Raw genomic sequence first — 25,309 nt, 5'->3', positions numbered from 1 at the left:
GTTCCTTGTGTTTAATTTACACAGAATGTTACTACAGCCTACCTATCGACAACTGCAAAACTACCCCAGAGCGTGTAGCCTGTCATATCGGAAGATGTTCACAGTGTGAGGATAGTTATTACATAAAAGAATACGGATGCAGCTGTGAGTAAGACCTACACAACCTATGACAATGCTTTGCAGAATGACGATGGTTCTGCAACTACAAGCATTCTGAGCCAAATTTCACTAAAAAATCAGTTGTTTTAACAGTACATCGTCAATATTTTTTGCCGAAAAGCAAATTATATTTTTAAGTAATTGAAAGCTATTTATTGTTATGTGAAATATTTGTCGGTATTTGGCGCGTAGTACTCTATCATGCATCACCTTCAAGTAAATGTGATTTATATTTTCTCTTAATGCTAAATTTGGTATAAAGTTATCCCTATCATTCACCTTTGATTCCTCTCCATGAATCAGGATGTAGGGAAATCATAAATCATACATAATATTGCTTAGCATGCTAGGTTGGAAAATGGATCTTAGTTATTTACTTGATTAGATAAGTGTGGACATTTATATATCTATCTTATGTGTACATATTTCTGAACATTATACCCCTATTTCATCATATTCTGAACATTATACCCCTATTTCATCATATCCAAGGCATTATTTTTAAATTCATAATGAAGACGATTCCTACATTAAAGATCAAGTTTTTTTAGTTACTTTCCATCCGAAATCCAAAATGCCTAAAGTGTTCCAAAATTCTATTACGATAACTTTCACGAAGTAAATAGCGAGGGCCCAAGAAGACATTGGCTTTGACGAAACACAAGCGTCATTTTTTATCAGATAATTAAATTCACTTTCAGCATGCGGAAGCATTACTGATTGCAGCAAGGTATTATGTACCAGTTTGTCAAACCGCTGGTGTACCAAATGTAGGGATGCTGACCTATTTAAACTGGACAATGGAGGGAGAACATGCACAAGTACGTTTTTGTTTGTTTTTGTTTTTGTTTATTTTTTTTTTCCATACAAATATGGAAATTATTAATCTAACAATATACTAACGTGTATGGAAACACCAAATCCTTATATCTAACGATTACAACATATTTATTCAACAATTTATATAGAAGTTGTAATTAATGTTACTTGATTGCGATCCCTAGCATTATACGTTCTTACTAACCCCTCAGTACGGATCAAAGAGCAATACCATAGAAAAGTCCTGGAAAATAACTTCCGAATTTTCATGTAAACTGCAACGGAAGTATATGGACTTATTACGAATATTAACTTCAAACCAATATCTTCCAACATACGAACTTTGGTTAAAATCGGTCTATCAACCAATTCATGAAAATTCATTGAACAGACGTTCAAATTGAAACATTACATAGCAGATCTAGATTGTCCGGAAAGACACGAGGCATTTGCGTTGAAAAAAAAACCGATTTCATAGCAGTTTTTGTATGATCCCGGAAGGCATGATATGATATGGGCGGTCATTGATGAGGTAGATTCTGAAGACCATCGTAATATTGTTTGGCTTGGATTGGTTTTATTTGTTTACCATCCCATCAACAGCTAGGGCCATTTAAGGACGACCTCAAGTGCTTGTCAAAACTTGAGATGCATAAAAACATGCATATATAATGACAAGAGGTAGGTAAGCACTGGAAATCTAGTTATAATAGAGACTGAAATGTTGACCGGACATAATAAGGAAGGGGAAAACATGACTGTGCACTTAATACACATAAATTGTTCAATAGAGACTGGGACATTTGTATATGATGGTGTAATTTACATATAGATACAGTTAATTTTCAAACAGGTCAGGTCTTGTTGACATTGATATATCTAACATAAGTGACAGATTTTTTGTTTTAGTATCTTTATACTTGGTACCTTATGATGAGGAAACGTAGACAATTACATATTACTATGTGTTTTATTTTATAAAATGTATTGCCTTCGTCATCATACTGCGATATTTTGAATGTCATAAACTAAGTTAGGTTTGGTTTTACTTTTGATAGGTGAAAAATATCATTCTTCAGTATTAATGATATTGATCACGTTTAGCTGTTATACTACATGTTTGGTATTATATATAAAGTCACGCACACATGTATTCGATTTTCTTTTGATATTCTGTAGAGAAAATGACTCAATCGAATAAACCAATTGGTTTCCATCTACGGAAATATACGTATTGGCCGCCAAGTATTGCATCATGTCGCCTAATATTAATCTAACCGGACCCATATATATCCGTCAATTGACAATATCTGATCAAGTCAATAAATTATATTACACGAAAGCGGATATGATGCATCACCTGTATTTAGAAGGCTATAGAGTCAGGTAATTTATTATAGAGATGCCAGAAGGCTACTTGCAAATATTTATTGTTGTACGGTGATCTTCTGATTTATATCACTGAAATAGGAGTTTTATCGATAATAGCATTTCCAGCCAAAGCAGTGTCGTTGTGTGTAACGACAAAATCATTGTCTTCACGTATATTTTTACTTTCTGTTGAGTATTAGTTAGGATTGCGTAAGAGGTTACATTTTAACAAAACATTGGATTAGGCTGTAAGATATAGAACACATACCAAATAATATTAATTTCATTACACTGTAATTACTGTTCATGTGCACATATGTATGGTTATTGAAAGCATGGGGAAAGGTGTGAATAAATCTGTTACCCCAATATCCCTCTGTGTTACAACTTAGAAATTGCCTTGTCGTTAAAACCGCGTATATTACGCATATACTTTTACATGTATATAAATTTCTCGTGATTTGTAAATGCTCTACGCTAACAATGTGGTATGATATAATAGCATTTGCCTGTAATTCCAAGGAACATGTTCCTGGGAAGAACGCTGGTGCTGGCCTGGTACATGTGGTAGTCCCGATACACACAACTACGCTAGGGACTGTGTCTGTGATAGCACTAGCTTTAGGAGGGTATACGATTCAATGCAGGCAAAATGTGAATGTAAGTCCAGTTTATAAAAGTCTGTATACCTCTTTCCATATAGAAATTACTTTCGTAATGCAATTCCGAAAAAGAGAAAGATACACTGCCGCACGCATTGTTATATATATAATGAACATATTATGTTAAGTACTACTTAATAGCACAACGGAATGTTTCGTTCTTTTCTTTTGTATAAGTATATGGGTTTTATTTGTGTTTAAGTATATTTTCTACTTTTGTGATATTGTCTCTGCCGTTAACAGTGACTAGGTCTCCAGAAGCCCTAACATGCCGAATGAAAGTAATCGACCAAAACAACGACGAACGAATGTCACATGTGGCACCAGGACAACCGAACCATTGCTCCAATCAGCAGGACTTTTACGGGAACATACAGGTCCAAGAGGTGGTCACAGACACAAAATTCGATTTTCTAGTCGACGTATCCCACCTTAACTCTGTAAAGCCATGTTTCGTCACTGAATATGCATTTGGTGTCACCGACGTACATTTTCATATTGTGAAAAAAAATCTGTCAGGTAAGTGAATAGAAGGTAGTGAAGCTACTTTTACACTATTCTTCTATATATTTATTTCCCGAAAGAAATGGGTGGAAGGGAAGGCACAATGATAACTCACTTGCCTTTCACCTTAGCGGCCAGGGTATGATTCCCCGATCGGATATGAAAAGGTATGGTTCACCTGCACGACCAATAGGATTTTCGCAGGAACTCAAGTTTCACCATACAATAAGACCCCTCGCGCACCTTCATTGGAACCAACAAGCGTAATTAATGTATTTGATTAAACTTGTTGTTTAAAAATTGTTGTAAAATAAATACAGTTAACATTTTACATATCTCGATATGTTATTTCGACATTGTACAGATTTTAACCGATATAGTAGTATAACATAATATTTCTCTCTCCTATGTCGTATATTTAATCACTCTGATAATCAAAATAAATCATTGTGAAGTCATGGAAGAACAGGAAAAAGAAATGGCAAAACTGATAACGAGAGTATGTGAAGAAATAACTTATAAAAATAGCATGACGTGTGGACGCACAACGAGGACATCTATATTGTTTAGATACAAATATATCAATTCAATTCAGCACGAAACATAAAGAGTACAGATTTCACAGTAAAAATTGTATTCACCATTTTACTATCAAATTATGTTTCAGGTTCAGAAACCGTGGATACATTTCCAATTAAAGTAGACCCAAACAGTAACACTCCTTTGAATCCTGCGCCCTATAATCGAATCCTGAATAATTCTTTCACCTTGGAAAACGGACAAAGGTTTGTGTTGATGACAGCTTTTATCATTTTATGGACATGTTGATAAACTATACATTCCAGAAAAAAAATCCATTACTTGTAACGTGAGATCAGCGAATTATTTTTTAAATTTTTTTTAGATTGTGACATCCCTAACATCCCCACAGCTGAATTGGCATCTTCTAAATAACGATATCTGTATAGTAAAATCGTTGTTATAAAAATGTATAGGCATCCTTAATTAGGTTTTGGAAAAACAACTAAAGTTTCAGATTAGTATAGATGATACCAATATCATAGAATATCTAATGAATGCATCAATTGTTTTGTTCAAGTTCTTGTCAAACAGATTGCTGAGAAAACAAGTATAAACTACTGCAGGCGATTTTCACATTACGCCTCTTAAGCAAATGCAGAGGGCAACAACGAATTGTGTTTATTGCAGGCCACAATTCTAATAAATAGCAATCAAACTATCCTGATGTCAATACCAATAATTGTAGTTTATATACTATAACTTTATTCTTATATATATATTGAAGGCTTTGTCTTCGATTTGCGGTACAAGGTGGAGGTCATATGATTTCTAGGAATGTCCAAACATTATTCCACGCATTCAGTACCATACCCAAAGACTGCCACGTCGAGAGAATTATGTTACTGGTATGACGATGTCACACCGAGACACTGTCTGGAACACAACTCTTGTAGTACGGAACCACTGGAAACGACCAATCGTCTTCTGACGAGCCGAGACTTTTACAGTGACATTCACAGGATGGGACGATCCCTCTCCTGTTATCGGAGATACGAAGTTCGCTTCCGGTATACACACGTACGTAGTTAACCTGTATGATGTTAAGGAATCAGGAACAGAGTTTCTTGACGTTGGCAGAGTTCCCGTTATACCTGCTATAGAGAAATCCTTCCCCTGTTGATATCAGCATACCACCAGAACTACCGAATCCGGCTATGTACGCTGTAGTGTTGGAAGTAAAAGACGTCGCGAACAATGTCAAGAAAGCCCGAAGATTTGTCATGTTTGACAATTCATCAACAATAATTACGCGGGATGATCGACCTATTTATTCAACTACGGCATCTAAGGAAACTGACTACAAGTGGCAAACACACTTTGGAAAAATATGTTACACCTGGATCGACAGATACCTCAACGATAAATTTTACCATCTGAATCTTCTGAAACCAGTTAAGCAAGATTACCACGGCCTAATATCTGGTGTCTATGACCAGACGAACTGGAATCCTTCCTGTATCTGGAACTGAAAATGTCCACTGGTTTAACAATGTTTCATTATACGTTGAGTCGTGATGAACAATTGATAATTCAGAAGACTGAAGTGCCTAACTTTACAACACAGGCGTTGTGCGTCTCACCGACGTTAAGTGATGGGGAAACATATCGTCTAGATATAATAGCAGAAGACATCATGTCCCATTCGTATTCAGAATCCCTTTCGAGTCACATCGACTCAAGTGAACCAGAAATATTAAATATGTGGCTCGAGAAAGATGGATACAAACGTCTATTCGTACACAATAGTACCGACCTGTCTAAAATGATCCTCACATTCAACACACTGGATATCCACAGTAGCATTTACTCTGTAGACTGGTCTCTCGGTACACATTTTGGTGGCAATGATATTGGACAAGGTTCCCTGAGTGTTCAACGAATTGGAACGAATGCAAGTATACATTATTTTATTGATCTATTTACTTTTGGTCTTCAAATTGCAATTTGTGATTGTTTCGCAAATAACAGTTATTGGTATACCTTGAGCTGCAAAATATTGTTTATGCCAAAGATCTTTTATATTACAGATGTCCTGCCCAGACGATGCACAGACCTGTTACTGTCCTTCTGTAGGGCCATGTTCCTATTCTAATTTCACCCTCCAACTGAACTCACTCGTCCATAGTAACACTCATAACGGAAATCACAATCGTCAGTACCACTTCACCATTACAGCCACAAACGTAGCCCGACTTGTCTTTGTAGAACACTTGGAAATCTTAGCTGACGACTCACCCCCAGCTCCCGGAGTAGTGATGGAAGGGGCGGTAGGAACACCGGATATAGACTACACTAGTGAAAAGGCGATAATCGTTAACTGGGCTGGATTCTTTGACCACGAAAGTGGTATAAAGTTATATAAAGTCGGATTGGCTAAAGGGTGTTTGCAAAGTGAAGACTTTGTTAGTTCCAATAACAATGCCACAAGAAACAATACTATATTAACTGACGAAACAACGCTAACGTCTGTCCGCCTTTCTCTCCCAGAGGAGGGCAAGTACTACACGACTGTGGTGGCTTATAACAACGCTATGGAACCGTCACAACCTGTCTGCTCGGATGGTATCCTTCTCGACAGAACAGCCCCAATAGTGGAGAATCTAACGTTACAAAGTGCGACTATGAAAGAAACTATTTTATGTTCTGATGGAAGCGCTTGGTTGATAACATCAAACTTATCAAAACACGAAATGAGCGGAGCGGAGTGCAGTAAACAGTGTATGAATTCCACGACGAATGACTTTGTTTCCCTTTTGCCTATGAACATCTCATTTATCAAACATACTTCTCGGGCATGTGAAATCAGCTCTACAAATGGTATTATCTATCTTCCAATCGATTTGATTAACATTAAATGGGATGTAATCGAAGATGATAGCCAAATTCACGAGGCTTTCGTCGGGATAGGTTCGGCAAAGGACAGTGTGGAATCTCCGGACCTGATTGATTACCATACAAGTCATCATAAATATTTCTACAAGAAAAGACATACTGGTCTAAGTAATGGAGATGAGTTCTACGTCTTCGTCAGAGTTACCAACAGTGCTGGTCTACAAACGACGGCCGTGCTTGGCTCCATTATACTTGACGAGTCCCCGCCCATTTGTCCGTCTAATCTGCTTTCTAGTTTTCATGACAACAATATGTTCATCCACTGGAATAGGAATGAGTTCAGTGACAATGAACAGCAGGAGACCATATCGTCTTTTTTCTACCAAATAGGTACAACTAATCAATTGCAGATCTTTATCATTAAATGAAACTGAGACAGTTTTAAAACTATTTTTTCCAATGAAGATGAAAAAGAGAAATATTGTTGGTTTGGCTAAGCATTTCCTAATTGTCCAAGTGTCTTAATATTTCAATAGCTTTGTTTAACAATATTGAATTTTATTAATGTTGATGTCAAGTAAACATTCATCGTAGTTTGTAGCAATTCAACTTTGATGTACTTTTTACCAGGTCGCCATGGGAGTCTAGTTTCAGGATTTAAAGCCCTTCTCGTAACTGGATGTGGAGAGAATATGTGTTTCAAGCTTGACCTCTCGGATGTACAAGAGTACGACATACAGGGGGAATTCGAATTTTATATTCAAGTGTATGCCTTTAACAACGCCGGCTACTATTGTACTGTGAATACTGAACCTTTCTACCTTCCATCAATTTTGCCACCTGGTCATGGACTCGTTTATGACGTCACATCTGATGAACAATCACACCATAGAGACTACAATGACGTCGATGTAATGTTAGCATCAACTCAATTATGCGTTGCTTGGGAAGGATTTGAACACTATGACACTGTGAGCTATGAATTCGGAGTAGGGATAACTCCTGGAGCTGATGACGTGGTTCTATTTCACCAAATAGGTGATACTCGCGTTCATTGTGAAGCAGATACTAATCTCACACAGTATACGCGGTATTTTACGGCAATTCGGGCCTCATCAACAGGAGGAAAACGAGTCGGTATATCGGACGGCTTCACTTTGGTCAACGGTTCCGATATTGAATCGTCTATTCTCCAGGTATATGATGGACAAGGATGTTCTGGACGGACAAAATCCCTTTACACAACCGTCTTCATAAAAGAGGAACTTGATATTATTCCTGGTGGTATACAGTTCCATGTCGGTCATGAATACACTTTCATTGCGAACGCTAGTGTCTCTGTATTCAGCAAGGAAGCACGTGTTTACAATCAAAGACAGATAAAGCATCTTTATTACGTATCTTTTGTACCAATGGTACGATTTCCTCGTTTCAATATGTCTTCAAACAATTATACAAGTTCTTTTGTTAGTGTTCATGTTGCTGACTGCGTCGTTGATTATGATGTCATGTTTGTATCTCGACGTGTTTCTGCTTACTGGAATGATGATGATGATTTCCGGCAATATGTAACGCATTATGAAGTTGAACTTCAAGCCTTATCACCTGACTACACCAAAACATCTGATCAGATGACCATCGCATACGGAAAATCTACTAGTAATGCCGCTACATACAGTTTTGACGACATTTTCTTAGGGCTTGGTCGATACGTTGTTTCCGTAAGACCTTGTATCGGGGAGAACTGCTTTAAATGGACCAGTTCTAACGGTTTTGTAGTCACAGATTCAACATCTAATGCGTTCAGTATAAAAACATACTTGGACAAAACTGAAAGCACGTGCTCAGATGTACAAGTCACAATATCAGACGTCGAATGCCCATCTGGGATATATGACGAGAATGACTCCATTGTGCGATGGGGCGTATTCCTGGATAGTATGGCCACAAAACAAGTTACAAAATGGCGTGCTTATCAACTATCTGAAAACATAGTGAGTAACATTTCATTGATGACGAGTTTCAATAGTGGTTTTGATTTCTCTATTATCCAAATTGCTGCATTTGTAAATATATACTGTTTTTATAAGTTCGAGTTTTGTACTTTAGTCACATGTGAAAATGAAATGTACTACTTCTATGATTTTCATTCACAGATTTCACAGTGTATTGAAATCCCGGTCTATCCGCATCAGAAGCTATTTACCTGTGTAGAGGTATACTGTCCAGTGGGACCATCAGGCGTACAATGTGTCCCACTTATGGTGACAGAGGATCCGAATATCTTCGATAAAACCATTTTGTACGAGGTTGACTCTGATTCGGATGTTGTTAACGATATAAAAGACTCCATCCACGCCTCGAATATCGGATATAAGCTCACATGGTTACATAAGGCCGAACTGGACTTCACTCCTAAACATATCAGAGTCGGTGGGATCATAATTGGAGTGGAGGAAAGGCAGGTCACGTGGTATCTCCTAAAGGATACCAAACGTCAACCACTATCATGTGACAATAACCCTATGTGTGTAGCAGTCGTGGAAACACTTGGAGGATATTGTGCCTTTCAGGGGATACTTCTGGAAAACGAAATATTATATTACGTCTGTGCCGAGATAGCTACCTATACAACTAGGAATGGCCAAGTTATCCCGTCATTTCAGACTTGTGGTGACGGGTTTGTTATTGACGAAAATTCCCCTGCTACAGGTTATGTCTCCATTACATCACAGAACGGGTACATCACAGACAACAGACATCTGCTGGTTCACTGGAATGGGTTTCACGATTATCATGGATACGAAAAACTGGGATATCCGGATAGTATATCTAAATATGAATATTCCATAGGTAAGTATAACTTACCATAATATAGCGACCGCAACATTTAAACGCGCCACATCGCCGACAAAGCGTAATGATGATCGATTGGAAACAAGAATAGGCTAAGCCAAATGTTACTTACAATATACTTTGAGTATTAACCACCATCCGAAAAAAAATGAACTTAATTTTTGAAACGAACAGAAAATTAATTGCACTCTGAAGATATTCTACCATGTTACAGCATTATATATATGGTTCCGTATATATTTAATTTAAATGTTACTTTTGGGTCTTATAGACGATTCTTTTAGGGCATTGTTCACGGGTTTTTAGTGTTTCATTCTAGTGTTAAATATATATATATTTCCTATCTATGTATACCGTTTCATGAATTTACTGAAACGCAGTGGATACGCTGTCGACAACGTAGCATTTCAAAGATGCCCCCACCTTACTTTAGTTATAGAATCATTTGAAATGTTAAACGGTTTTTCTTTCGAAGGGAGCAATCCATTCGGACAAGACGTCGTGGCTAAGACAACAATTGGACTTTCAAATTCTGTGAAAATCAACAATCCATATCTCCATTCAGGTTCATCTTATTACGCCACCATTACTGGTGAGTTGTTTGAACGCTTGTCAGTGTATATTTAATATGAATGACACGTATAATCAAATATTGCATAGTATGTTATCTGTTGTCTATATGATATCAGTTGTTCATTACATCATATAGGTCAATATCCGTCTAAATTACGTGGATTGCTATTGATCCTGTCTGATAGTTTATTCTGTTCTCTGTTGACCAGCATATGATCATGTGGGTCATTCAAGCACAGTCGTTTCCCCTGGCGTGATGTATGATAATACACCACCTGTGAGAGGAACGTTACATGTTGGGACCTATCTGATGTCACACGACACCATCGGGTCAAAGCTCAACATCCACTGGACAGGTTTCCGTGACAACGAGAGTGGTATTGGCAGGATACAGTTAGGGATTGGGTCGACCCAATCGAATCCAGACATCATATACCTCCGTGATTTCCTCGGCGAGTTTGCAACGTTTACCGACCTTTCTGAACTACATGATGGACACAAATATTTTATCATCATACTGGTACGTGGTTTTCTTTAACATTAACTCCATAATAATTATTTTGATAATACATGTGTATATAGATATTCATAGTAAGGACATTCATTATTAATATTTTACATTGATATTTCTGAAATAAGGTGACGAACAAAGCAGAACTAACAGTGTCATCGTCAGAAGCATTTGTTTTCGATCGGTCACCTCCAACTAAGGGAACAGTCCGAGATGGCGCTAAGGTCCTAACGGTACGGTTACTTTTTTATAATCATATTTTGTGATAAACATGCTCACATATTTGGTATTCACATGAATGTATCTGCGGAATTGAATATATGTAACCATATTAAGTGGTAGTTACATCCACAGCCGGACCTTGATTTTCAAGCGAATACGACACACACTGGATGTCATTGGTCGGGATTCAGCGATCCCCATTCCGGAGTGTTGTACTATACAGCAGGACTGGGCACACAGCCTTCAGAGGATGACGTCAGGATTATGACTTCTACTGGAATCCACACAGGTGGGGAGACAGCTTATCAATAATCTATCAACAGAAAAACGTAAACGAAAATGTTTGCATATTGGACAAACAATTTGTTAATGTCCAGTGTTAATAATATTTCTTTTTAATATGTCATAGTCGATGAAATAGGTGTCTTTATAAAAACACACATATATACTTTGGTGTATGCCTGAGAACTACAAGCCTATTCTTACTACATCGGTTGTTCCTGTTACAGTATATTGATATACTAGAATTGTTATACAATTGTTTATTGTTACTGCACTATTCCATTTCTGAACAGCAATCACATGGCAGTATATCCTTGTCCCGGGAGTAAAATATTTCTGCACCGTTAAAGCGTGTAACGGAGCTGGATTATGTACGTCTGTGTCATCCAATGGCTTCACTGTAGACAACTCACCACCAATCCCAGGGATCGTTCACGTAGGAGTTGATGGACACCACTCAAGATTCTGGGCACATCCGTGAGTAGTGTATTACAATTAAGCATAATTACTGAAAACATAGACGTAGTGTCGTGCGTTGACGCAAATACAATGGCAATTGGCAGCAAAATTATGAAAATTACGCCTAGAAGATATATTGAATCACATTTTTGATGTAGATAGTATTGACCTTATCATAAAACGTTGGTTGCTTTTGTAACAGGGATACCATTCAAGCCCAGTGGTTTGGTTTTTCCGATGTTGAATCAGGAATACGGAGTTACAATGTGTGCATACGACGCATTGTAAGTGAAACATGCGATGTTTTACCATTCACAAATTTCCTGCTGGCCGACTACATGACCATCTCGATCTCACTTCCCCTCAATGAGGCATTATGTGTGGTAGTCATGGCCGAAAACCACCTTGGGATGTCTGCGGATAGCGTCTCCGACAGCTTCGTCGTTGATGCAAGTTCACCGGTAGTAGTCAATACTCCGGTTATGGATTCTGAAGAAGGGTACACGTCGGCAAACTATTTGTACCAGTTCGATCCATCTATTATCAAACTTTCATGGAAGTTTAAGGATTCCGAGAGCCCGATTATTAAACACATCGTTTCAGTGACGACTCACCACGAGGGGCACACACCGGTTGAAAACATTCACTTGACAAATGTCAATGAACTGCGCATGTCACTTTTAAACAAAGACTGGCTAAAAGCTGGAGACACGTACATCGCTAAAGTGACAGCTTGTAATGAAGCAGGACTTTGTACCTCCGCGACTTCAAACAACATCCTAATAGACCCAACTCCTCCTCATCTTGGTGGAATAACTGAACCTATGACCTGGTACTCAGTTACCGCATTAGGTAAAACCGTGTCAGCTATGAACATCACATTATCTGGATTCAGAGATGTTGAATCAGGTATCAAACTGTACCACGTTAAAGTAGGCAAGACGTATAGTGGATCTGAATTAAGTGACGGTGTTCAATCATTTGCACAATCTAACTCTGTGAAAGACGTGGACACCATCCAGGTCGTGTTAAATGACAACATCATTCCTGGGCAGTTACTGATTATCACAGTCTGGGCTGAGAATCATGCAGGGCTGACAAGTGCCGTTGGCAAAGTGACGGTGACCGTTGTCTCCTCAAACCACATTGACATGCATGGCGAACTGTTCATTTTAAGGCATTCCTGTGATATACACTATTGTAACAAAGATTGCACGTGCGCAGTGGTAGGACAAAAATGTCACAATATCGACGTGGCCGCTGAATGTCTGAACAATAATCTAACAAACTCCATCTCCTTAAATATCGATATTGATCATGGCTCCAGGGATATATATACACCGATATCGGTGTCCTCATCGTGTATATCTGCTCGCTGGACAGCTTATGGGTCTGATGTAGACAACATCACACGATATGAATGGAGTATTGGACAGGCTAACATGCCTGTTGGGACTGGAATATTTGACCCCTTACACGAAAATCTTTGGCATGACGTAGAGCATCAGATATCAATTGTTCATTGTTTGAGGGGAGAACGCTATCTTAAGCATGACACCAGTTATTTGGTCTACCTCAGAGCTTGGATATCTGAGTCGGTATTTATAGAGTTTATGTCATCCCCAGTACATATCGATAATACCCCTCCATCTATTCGGATGGGACGTTTTATCCGAGAAAATGACGGAAGGTCTTGTGAGCACGACCTCGACTTCACTACGACACTGGATACATTGACCGCGTGCTGGGGGAATGTGTTTACAGACCCTCAGAGTGGAATATACGCCTACCTTGTATCCCTGGGAACAACTCCAGGAGGTAAGCTTTTAAGTTAAACAATTCCGTACAGAATAATCAATTTTCGATAAATTATTTTATTTACCCTATATGATTTACTTTCACATGTAACATCCTTCATGCATTTTTTTTTTATAGTAGTCTGGTGTATACATGTCAAGTGAATAAATCATTTTTTTTTTATTTTGACAGCGGATGACGTTTTAATGACTGTTGATGAAGGTTTAAACACTTCAAGGTCCTGGCGTGACTTGACCCTTTCCCCAGGAACAACATATTACATTACCGTGACGGCTATAAATTATGTTGGACTCCAAACAACGCTTGTCTCGGATGGGATGTTGGTCGATCAAGAAAGGCCATACACAGGTGTCGTGTTCAATACAGCCAATTTCCATAACTCTCATACCCAGAATTCGCAAGACGTTGGAGTATCGTTCCGGGGTTTCGCCGACCGACATTCAGCCATTGAAACGTTCTTCGTGGCGTTTGACAAGTCAGCTAACGCTAGTACTGGACCGTTAGAGTTCGAAAGGATTGGTTTACGGAATACATTCACGCTTGATAATAACAATCTCACAGATGGGCAGTGGAACAGATTTGCTGTTAAAGCGTTAGACACCGCAGGGTTTGAAAGTGAAATAATCTTTTCTCCTCCATTCATATACGATTCTTCTCCCCCGACTGGATTTAGAACCCATGAATTTGCTAATCTGTACAATGAAACTTTAGCTACAGAAAACGGAACTTTATTTTGGACGAAAATGTTAGTCAATCATGCGAGTCATACATCTGTATATACGCTACACCTGATTTTCGACGGCATTGGAAACGAAAGTAGTGATATAGTCGAGGTTTCGTTTGAAAATCAAACCCATATATATCCCATCCGAGCTGATATAAATGATGTGTATGATGTTCAGACATCATTTGTAAGCTCGTCCCTCCTTAATGATAGTAGTATTACTATTCAGATGGAAAATGTAAAGACGGATCTCAAAATCCGAGTTCTGTTAGAGGTCAGTGAGGTCCGTACACATTCAAATAACACAGACAGTTTTGTAATTGTTCGACAGATTTCGCCATCAGAGCTTAATGTTAGTATAAATGTTCTGGATGACGAAAGTGGAATCAAAAACATTTATGTCGGTGCCGGGTCTACCCGTGGCGGGTTCCAGAACCATCCACTCGTCTCTGTGCTTTCATTGTCAAATATTATACTCTTCACAGAGGCACTTCACGGACAGGCGGTACATATAACGGCGATCTCAGAGAACCACTCTGGAGATCGGAGTCACTTTTACGCCAGCCCTATTATGATGGATCACACACCGCCAATTATATCAAACGCTGTGATGACTATGACCTACGACAATTCTGAAGAGACTTCAATGACCATGATCATTGTTACGTGGGAAGTGAATGATTTTGAAAGCTCTTCTACACAATGTTCCTGTATAATAGGTATGAATATAAAATTGTAACATTTTTGCTCTGTAACAGAATCTTATTTTACTGAAACAGTAGGTTTAGTATTTCGGTGAATGAAGAAAAAATAATAAAGCGTTTCAGTTGTACAGAAGAAAGATTGGAAATACTATGTTTTTTGTTAAATACATACAAGTGCATATACAGGTAAAATGTCAAGCGTGCATCAAAGGAGCATGCAATGCTTAAACAAAATAGTCCTTTTGAAATAATAGTTTATAATTTTTTCTATTAGGCTAAATCCAAAATAAATGTTAATACGGCCAACATAGCGTACCACAGTCGGAGGACATAGTGAAACATCCAGGACTCGTCATGAATGATACTTATATTCGTATAAACGTAACATGCATCAAAATGTGTCTTTATGTAAATTTCAGGCGAAAATGCGAACAACACAGTCCTTGATGAAATTGAGATGGAACCCTTGCGCCAACATTTTCAGACAAAACCTCTTCCTTTGATACATGGGATTGCGATATCGGCGGTCATTACTTGTTTGAATGATGCTAACCTTGAACAAGTTGCATCTGTTGGACCTGAAGTCATTGCATATCTCCCACCAGATGTGGAAAACGCTAAAGTATTAATCGATACAGCAATCGAGACTTTAGATGGAGTGCCAGTTGTCCGTCGAAGTGCATCTTTAATGTTTTCCTGGGAAGGTATCGACGACTCTTTTGGAATCAAGGGTTATTCATATCGTATCCTAAATGGTGGTCAGGTTGCCAAGGACTGGGAGGACACGGAGATGCGAACTTACGTATCGGTAGAGGACATCAGTCTCACAGACAACCGTCTATACACCGTGGAGGTAACGGCATTTAACAACAACGGGATATATAGCCAAGCAATCAACGCCTCTGTTTTTGTCAGCGGAGAGGCCCCATCTCTAACAGGTATGACAGTTTGTTACATTGTAAGATTGTTTAACTATAACAGCCCGTAGTAACGTCATTCTTAACAACGGGAATATTTTGTTTCGACCAACCGTTCGCCATTTTAATATTTATCTTACAACAATGTACTGAACTACTATCATATTATGATGGAGATACTTATCAATTATTGCATTTTAAGACATATTCGACTTTAGCACTGCTTATTTTAATTTTGAGAAACGAACAGATATGTTGCTTACTTTAACAAGGGATTAACAGTAGTTATAATTTTGAGGAATTCCTTACCACTATCATACTATATATGCTTCTGTTTAGGCCACTATCCCAAAGCGACCAAAAATGGAAATGTTTTGGAAATTGTTTGGAGTGATGTGTTTGCCGTAAGACCAGACTTCCTGCCGACATTCGTCGTAACGTTAGGTTCAAATCTTGGACTTGCCGACATCTTACGACGAGTGGAGACGACAGAGGAGCGACACGTGTTTCAGAATATCTACGACGGAAGTGACGTATTTGCAATCATAACATGTACATATCAGACGGGAGAGTCGTCTGTATTTCGTAGAAAGTTGTCTTTATCATAAATACATATCTGATTAAATGTATTCAAACCCGATATCTCTAATATTTCCTTTGAAGAGGTTTCTAAATTTATTTGTGCTTGCAAATGTGTAAAATGTTTATTAAATTATATGTCATTTAAATTATATTGAACTGTAAGTCCGTTCTTGTTTAAACTTTTCGGATGTTTATGCATAACTAAAGCAGATTACCGACTTAATTCAAAGCATAATACAATATTAAATGAATTTTGATGTTTGTTTTTAATAATCAAACTTATCCCTTTTTTTCCTAATATAAAAATAAACAGGAAGTATCCATCATCTTCCATTTCATTGTTTTGCGTATATGAAGTCGTTTCATGTCAGTAAACGGGAAATATATTGGTTCGATAATTTGAATGTATTGTTTCCTGCTATATGACATTAAGACATTCCTCATGCGAGGTGTTAAATGTGTATTACTGCTAGCTGTGTATATATTATATAGTATCAATGAAACAAAGAATTCCACGATTTTTCTTTTTATGTTTACATGGGTCTAAAAATATACATACAAGTGATATCATAGTAAATTCAAGGGTATCATTGTTCAATTTCATACTATATAAGATTTCATAATACACATATCACAGCCTATTTTAGAACTCATCCTGTTTTCTGGACATTATCCTGCATGAACCGATAACCATTCCAGTGCAGTAAGGAAACCAAAAAGAGTGTTCTCCTTAGTTTTTATATGAACACCAACTAATACGACTAACTCAATGTCGCTAAAACGAAGACGAATAAAAACAATATAGATTCGGAGCTATGCTCTCGAGAGAGTACATGAGGTCTGTTAGTTGGGCTTATAAAGCATTCTTCGCCCCCTCGAGGTGAGACTAGGGTATCTCAACCTGAGAGATGGAAGGGGAGATAAGAATTCTAAACACGAGGCTTACCGAGTGTTAGACAGCTTGTGAGCCTTATCCCGAGGGTTGAGGTTAGTATAATCTTACATCATATGGGCCTGTTCCGTGGAAAGGGCTTTCTCAACCCGAGTGTAAGAGTTTGGCTGGTCTAAGCACGAGGTATGCTGAGTGCTGGCCAGCCAGACACTTACGCGAGGGTTGAGATATCCCTGTCAACGGAACAGATTCATGATTTAAATGTTCTCAAGAAAACGTACATTGTTAGCCTTTGAACGTTGTTCTCCAGACGTTTACTATTCAATGATTGATAATTCTAGGCCCTGTTATGTGTACAGCTTGTTTGTCCGGAACTCCCGTCTCCAGTAGGTTCTGCCAAAAGCGTTTTCACACACTTGTGTTCGTCAGTCGTTTTTTTCTACCTCGAGATGTGCAATGCAAGCAATAGTTTTTAGTAATTTGAAAGGTTATTCTTCCCCAAAATCATTACTGGTTATCTCCGGTTTAGTTAAGTTTGTGACTGGAATTAGATAGAAGGGTTGATTGGGACTTGAAAAAAATTGCTGGCCGTTTTTCACAAAACACTTTGTAAGTTGATATCGGACATTTTTCGGGGTTGTTTGTTGTGGCGTACATCGTAGGCTTTCTATTCCTTATGATTGTTATGTCCCCTCCCGTGGTTTTGTCTTTTGTCATAGGATAAGTACTCCATATTTAGTTCCCTGTTAACAAAGTGCTATGTCCCCCAAAACACGACCCTATGCCCATCTCCCACATCCCTCATAACGAAGTGACGTGTGTTGTTTAGAGTATTCAACGGGCTCTAGGGAGTATCTGTTCCAAGTTCTTATATAGTTTATCGATATCGGTATCAGTGATTCTGTCTGTAGCCATCGGTATATTGCCATGTCACTGTTTTTAGATTATTGTTTACAGCGTAATGCTTCATAGCTTGGTCGAAATGGTGGTCCATCCTTCCTTCTTACACGTACAAACTTGTTAATTTCATGTTCTGGAATTTTGTGAATGCCACGCAGAGTTTAGGAATTTCCGTACCAGACTAATGTGGGACAGAGTTTTCTCGGTGTGTATTTGTTTTCATTTTTGGTAATGAAAAAATCCATATTGTAGTCATTCAAACTGGTACATCTACTGTCATCTTTTGAAGTGTCGTGCTGTTTATTTTGTTTACTCGGTGCGGTCACAACTGCGCAAGGAGCTACCGGTACACATGTGTCACGTCTTGTAACAACACACGATATTAATAGAGGGATGATTAAATTGTGGAGGAATTTGTGTGATATCTGAGGAGAAGTCATTATCTGCATCAAATATATTACAAACGTACTTTAAACATCAGTTGCAATCGGTTTGAATGTACACTGAATAACTCCATTTGATCCAAATCTACCAAATCATCGATTTTGAACATTTCCACTACATTTTAAACCTTCCTCAAATAGATTGCACACAGGTAAACAAGTAAACAACCAAATTTATACGTGTGATCCCGTGAAATAGTTTCAAGACGGGCTAGTGACGTCACCTTATTGGAACAAGAGCATGTTCATACAGAGTCGTATAGCTTGTTTTTGCCCTGGGATGAGATTAATAGAATCTTTCACCCCTTTTGGGGTGAGATAAAGGGGATCTCAACCCGAGTAGGGAGAATGTTTATCCCAAACACGAGGCTTGCCGAGTGTTTGGGAACTTAACAATCTCCCTCCTCGGGTGGAGATCCCCCTATCTCATCCCCAAAAAGGTGAAAGATTATTTTCTCTTATCCTGTTTTCCAATCGAAGTGTGAACCAAATCCAAACGTATGTAAACAACAACACGTGGACGGCGGATGACAGTTGTGATAAGGCTTCAACAGACTTTTTTTCTTTTGTGAATAATATTGATATTTAGCATACAAACGTTCGGGTCAGGTCATAGTGACGTCATCCTATCGAGAACAAGAGCACGTTCAAAGAGCACGTGTAGCTTGTCTTTTGCCCTAGGGTGAGATAAGATAACCTCACCCCGGTAAAACTGCAGGTCATCCCTTTCCAGTGTGAGAGGAAAGAAATTCCGACATATTTTACAGGGTTATCCCGCTGTTGCTAGGGAAAAGATGAATCGATCTCACACAGTGGGTAAAGACAGCTGGCACGCGCTATATGACGCCGCTCACATAACGTCATAATTTAACGTTTAGTAACCAAGTCGTAAATGATGATGTCATCAATTTTGACGCACATTCCAAGAAGAATTGAAGATGGTGCGATGAAAAGCTTTCATAAAAACTTGCATTTGTTTGCAAGTATGTGAGAAAAATAATCAGACATGAACAATGATATCTCAACCCTCGTGTAAGAGTTTGGCTAGCCAGCATTCGACAAGCCTCGTGCTGACTGGCCAACCTCTTACACTCGGGTTGAGATATCCCTGCCCACGGAACAGACCCGTGTTAGATTCTATTGATCTCACCCCGGTAAAACTGCGGATATCCCTGCCCAGCGTAAGATCTTCCGGAATATAAAATCACCATGGAAATCTCGAACTTGACCTGGCGACTTTGACCTCTTGTTCAGATTTGAACAACCAAGCTTCAAAATGCCTTACTAATTTGGACTTCGTAATTTGACATTTTATCTCATTTTACATCGGGTAAATGGTTTTGCAATGTTATTAAAACGAATATATCAAAGAGTAGAATCGGGAAATATAATTGTGACCAAACGTTTTAGAAAGATGTTAAAAAAGAAGGAAGATGTGGGTGAATGTCAAGATTGTTGTGCCGTTCGGTTTAACTATTTCCTATTTCAGTGGTCAAAAATTATTATCTATGCTATACGTAAAGGTTATTTGGTCGGTCTAAATCACAGAAAACATGACATAACTGAGGATATGCTGTTAATTAGACTGGTGGAGCCATGATTCAGTAAAACGAAGAAGGTATTAACATCTGTAAGCCTAATCATAATGAACTCGTGGCACTATATGGGTTGTATACCAAATTCAATCATGGTGGCATTGGCCGCGAGATCAGGGGGCCGCGGTGGCCGAGTGGTTAAGGTGTCCCGACACTTTATCACTAGCCCTCCACCTCTGGGTTGCGAGTTCGAAACCTACGTGGGGCAGTTGCCAGGTACTGATCGTAGGCCGGTGGTTTTTCTCCGGGCACTCCGGCTTTCCTCCACATCCAAAACCCGGCACGTCCTTGGCTGTTAATAGGACGTTAAACAAAAACAAAGCAAGCCGCGAGATCCGGTAAAGTACAAAAAAAAAAAAAAAAAATCTTGTTCCACAATGAAATGATGTGTCGAAGATGGGAGTAGGAAAAACTACCGCGAAAAGAAATAGCCCTTTCGGAACAAATTCATTTTCAGACAGTACAAATTAAACGAGGATAATATGTGTAAGAATTACAATAATTTTATTATATGGTAAAATGAATAAAGGATACAAAATCTATGGTTAAATAATCGTTAATCAATATAAGTGTCTTCTAATATTTCCATTCAAAGATCTTTGCATATTTTACATATTTAGATCATAATGACGACAATTACGAATAATCAATAATTTCGATGGAGTCAGAAATCATCAAAGGCAAAATTATTATGATACACCAAAACGCTTTAAAACCATGATTATCACATCCCTATGAAATTGACACTTTTGCACGGAACACCGACGTTGTCCCTGTATTGTATGTGCAAGTGATGATGACAAATGCATCATTTCCGCTGTACATGTTATGAAAAACGTGACGTTGTTCTTTTATATTCATACGCCTTACGATGTCGGCAAGGCCCTCTTCTGATCCGATGGTTACGGAATATGTAGGCTGTAGTTCTGGTCGTACGGAAAATACATCAACCCAAGAAACATCCACAATTTCGTCTGTTCTAGAGATTTGTGGAAGTTGATCTAAGCGGAAATAAACAAAACGGGTATTCAATTGAGTATTTTGTATAAGATATCAAACAAGCATAACCCAGGATATATTGAGTCTGAAAGGGGCTGGGATGTGATTTCTAATTGTATAAGGTAAGTATGTACTCTTATCAATTTAGGAGAAACAAAGAAGTTGCTTTGGAAATAAATCACCCGGTAGAAACAGATTGTCGATCACCACCTTAATTTTCGCCCTCTCTTCATATTTGTTTGCAAGTTTTGATTATTTCTTTGTTTGATGAAATAACCTTAGAACTAACACTTGTATTTAAAGCGTCAGTTTTCCGTGAAATTGTCACAGATCGATGCTTGCACTCAAGCACTGACCGTCCGCGCAAACACTCCTGTAATAATCATTCTACATCGTGTGACCTAATCAATCACGTGGATAAAGATGCAATTATCTGAGGTCTCTATAGAGTGGTATAGATATTCTGTAAATCTTCACTATTCTCCAAATAAATTTTCCACGCCAATGAAATAGAAAATGATGTATATGTTCAAAATAGTGCACCCATCTTTTCATGTGCATATTTCGTGACTACGCGCTGTCTATGACGCGCTTTAAAATATGATATAACACTAATAACTGTGATGACGTGTTTATGCTTGCCTGGTAAAACACGTGCGAAGCGATCGCAAAGCTACTTGTCGACAGTTTTGTGATATTTGACAAGGAGTCCTTTTAGGTGAAATAACTTGTTGTACCATTATTTTCAGAATTCGATTCTTTAGGAAGGATCTTTTCATTTCAAATGTAATCCAAATTGTAAAATAAGTCCCTCTTCAAAATCCATGTCCATATTCTGTAATTTGTATATTATCAGAAAAGGCCGGGTGTGACGCGGAAGGGTTCCGGAGTGTTATATGTGTCGCTTTGCATATATACACTGTATATTGAAACAAATTTGACAATCCATTGGCCCGAATTCGTCTCCGAACAGAGCACAAAATAAAATGTCAACATTTCTTTAGATACGACGAGCGGAACCAAATGCCACCTCAGCGGGGTATCTCAGAAACGATTTCGGAATACTGGAACTTTGTATGATAGTATCAAAAATGGATATCATTAAATTGTTAAGTTTACAATCACCATAAAGTGGTGATGAATAAACATCCAGACAAAATAAATAATAAACATCAAAGTTCTTAATTTTCTGACCAGATTAAAAGAATAATTAGATAAAAATGCATGAAAAGAATAACCATACAGGTCATCGTTTGAGAGTCGATACATTACAACATATAAGTCATTGTATGGGAGTCGATACATGACAATATTTAGCCAAAAAGAAACTATATGTTTAATTATATGACTTGCGCTGATATATAATCCTGATTGGTCGAGCCTAGTCACGTGACGAGTCTTCAAAAGTGTTACAGACCGCGATCTATTAATAAAAAGTGTTACAGACCGCTACTAAAATAGGACTAGGAATTCCCCGCCCATCTATCAGCAGCCAATCAAAGCGCGACTGAATTACGTAATGTTTACATGACGATGGTCAGCAATGGCACAACCGTACGCTTAACAACTCTTGGTCAGGAAGAAACCGATCGAATTCTTAGTGATAAAGATTCAAGAAATATCAAAAAGTCAACGTAAGCTGATGTACGCCTTTTCCACTCGTATTCACAGATCTAGATGGGAATGAAGCGTTTCAAACCTACAGCAAACAGAAGCTGGACAGTGTTCTCGCAAAATTCTTCGTCGAAGTTAGGGCAGGGAAAGGAAAGACTTCTAAACAAAAAAACAATATTGATGGCTACACGACACGGTGTAAACAAGTATTTGTCATCAACCTCTGAATTTGACTTTCCACAATTAATTTAAACTCCAAGTAGTCAATTAAATCCGAAATAGTTTACATGTAGCACTATTGAAGTGTGTACATGAAACAAACTTTATTATAAATTTGTCTTTTTATTTTGAACTACTCTGAACTTGATCGAATTTTTTTATTGTTCATTAGTCATTCTTTCATTAAATAATTTTGAAGTGTCATATGATAAAACAGTTGTGGACTTCAGTTTCGGTCTTTACCTGATTTACGGAGCTGGTCGGAACAATATTCACCTCGAACTTCGGCTTCGGTGAATATTGTTCAGACCCGGTTCGTAAATAAGGTATAGACCTCACTTGAAGTACATAATTGTATAGTATATAAATCTACATATCACGATCTCTGATATAAACATACCTGTGAGAGATGGAGCCTCTCCGAGGACGAGAACAGAGGCATTGATGGTTTTGCTATAGATCCCGGCATAATTATTCGCCGTTACCTCCACGGAGTATAGACCGTTGTCTGTGAGACTGACGTCCTCTACCGATACGTAGGACCGCGTCTCCGTGTCCTCCCAGTCCTTGGCAACTTGACCACCATGCAGGATACGGTATGAATAGCTTTTGATTCCAAAGGAGTCGTCGATACCTTCCCAGGAAAATATCAAAGATGAACTTGGACGGACAATGGGAAGTCCATCTGAAGTCTCCACTGATGTCGAAAAGAAAATCTTAGCGTTCTTCACGTCTGGTGGGAGATAGGCAACGAGTTCAGGCCCAACTGATGCGATTTGTCCCAGGTTAGCGTCATTGTAACAGTTGACGAGTGCCGAAATCATAGTACCATGCATCAAGGGAAGTGGTGGTGTGTAACACCGTTTGGGTGAGCTTATTATTCCGTCAATTATCGTTCCGTTTGCATCGTCCACTGCAATGTAAATGAAAACACATTAATTTTACCTCTGTAAATAACGATTTTATCTATATGAACTGAATGCGAAATCGTACAGGGCGGTAAAAATATTGTTTTTGTCTAGTGATGTGATTAATTATTGCGTTGATCGTGCAGTTTTACCCTATGTTGGTCGAATTACTTTGTTGACGATAATTAGTTTAAGAGAATTGCTATAAATAATTGATGAAAGTTGACTTATTTGTTACAGTCAAGCGTCTTATTTTTCACGTCATAAAACTGGCAACACTCAGTCGTTTCTTTTATATTAGCATTTTCATTGATATTTGAACACTTACTTATTTGTATGGCCGGGGTCTAGCTCAGTACTTTACCAGGTTTTATTTGACGACTTTTTAGTTTAATGTTATAATATAATTACAGCATCCTGAAAAAGCCATTAAAATTAGCATCGCATTCTTATACAAAATAACCTTGGAAGAACAGTTAATGTAGTCTGCTCTTTTTTCACAGTCATACCTATCACACAAGAACATTGCACTGTTGAGCTCTCGGTATCCTTCACCTCCCACGTGACATTGACCTGGGTCAATGCATACTCCGCAGAGCTCTTGTAGGTCATAGTCATCATTGCGTTTGATATAATTGGCGGTGTGTGATCCATAATTACAGAGCGGGAGTGAAAGTGACTCCGATCACCAGCGTGGTTCTCTACGATTGCTGTTATGTATACCTCTTGTCCGTGAAGTGCCTCAGTGAAGAGTAATATGTTTGACGATGAAGGCACAGGAACTAACTGATGAATCTGAAACCCGCCGCGGGTAGACCCTGCACCAACGAAAATGTCTTTAATTCCACTCTCTTTATCCAGGACATTGACATTTACATGTAGCTCGGACGAAGAAACCTGTCGAACAATAACATGACCGTCTGTGTTATTTGAAAGTTTAAGGTTCTCACTGACGTCTAACAGAACCCGGAGCTCCATATCGGCCTGTACCTTTTCCATCTTGACTGTCATAATCTGCTTACCAGAAAAGACAGCTGAGCTGACAAATGACGTATGAACTTCATAGACATCTTTTATATTAGGTTGAATGGGATATAAATGGCTTTGATTTTCAAACGAAATTTCTACCAAATTACTGCTCTCACTATCGGTGAAAATTAGG

General features: G+C 38.4%; 2 protein-coding genes across 2 annotated transcripts; one reads left to right on the top strand and one right to left on the bottom strand.

The window, feature by feature from the left end:
• Positions 1 to 2,832: 2,832 nt before the first annotated feature.
• Positions 2,833 to 16,991, top strand: LOC117332255. The gene is made up of 14 exons (XM_033891140.1): positions 2,833 to 2,978; positions 3,214 to 3,451; positions 6,125 to 7,319; positions 7,560 to 8,923; positions 9,086 to 9,782; positions 10,261 to 10,377; positions 10,568 to 10,878; positions 10,998 to 11,102; positions 11,224 to 11,380; positions 11,667 to 11,850; positions 12,035 to 13,650; positions 13,822 to 15,093; positions 15,498 to 16,016; positions 16,335 to 16,991. Exons 1-14 carry the CDS (start codon positions 2,833 to 2,835, stop codon positions 16,601 to 16,603), a joined length of 8,190 nt encoding a protein of 2,729 aa, XP_033747031.1. The 3' UTR covers positions 16,604 to 16,991.
• A 3,993-nt stretch (positions 16,992 to 20,984) lies between these two features.
• Positions 20,985 to 25,286, bottom strand: LOC117333705. The gene is made up of 3 exons (XM_033893126.1): positions 24,657 to 25,286; positions 23,640 to 24,152; positions 20,985 to 21,408 (listed from the first exon to the last, which is right to left on the bottom strand). The coding sequence occupies exons 1-3, from the start codon at positions 25,156 to 25,158 to the stop codon at positions 21,140 to 21,142; spliced, it is 1,284 nt and encodes a 427-aa protein (XP_033749017.1). The 5' UTR covers positions 25,159 to 25,286; the 3' UTR covers positions 20,985 to 21,139.
• Positions 25,287 to 25,309: the final 23 nt, after the last annotated feature.

This window comes from Pecten maximus, chromosome 8 (assembly GCF_902652985.1).
Source record: "Pecten maximus chromosome 8, xPecMax1.1, whole genome shotgun sequence".
NCBI classification, from domain to species: domain Eukaryota; kingdom Metazoa; phylum Mollusca; class Bivalvia; order Pectinida; family Pectinidae; genus Pecten; species Pecten maximus.
This window is presented reverse-complemented; position numbering and strand designations above follow the sequence as displayed.

Bases quoted from the DNA above. Each gene is read 5' to 3' on its own strand.
- LOC117332255 (XM_033891140.1), top strand. From the start codon at position 2,833: ATGTGGTATGATATAATAGCATTTGCCTGTAATTCCAAGGAACATGTT. The intron at 3,452-6,124 runs GTAAAGCCATGT...TTTATATTACAG, and splicing joins ACGTATCCCACCTTAACTCT to ATGTCCTGCCCAGACGATGC. The intron at 11,851-12,034 runs GTGAGTAGTGTA...CTTTTGTAACAG, and splicing joins TCAAGATTCTGGGCACATCC to GGATACCATTCAAGCCCAGT.
- LOC117333705 (XM_033893126.1), bottom strand. From the start codon at position 25,158: ATGACAGTCAAGATGGAAAAGGTACAGGCCGATATGGAGCTCCGGGTT. The intron at 24,153-24,656 runs GTATGACTGTGA...TTTACATTGCAG, and splicing joins GCAATGTTCTTGTGTGATAG to TGGACGATGCAAACGGAACG. The intron at 21,409-23,639 runs GTATGTTTATAT...ATTTCCGCTTAG, and splicing joins AGAGGCTCCATCTCTCACAG to ATCAACTTCCACAAATCTCT.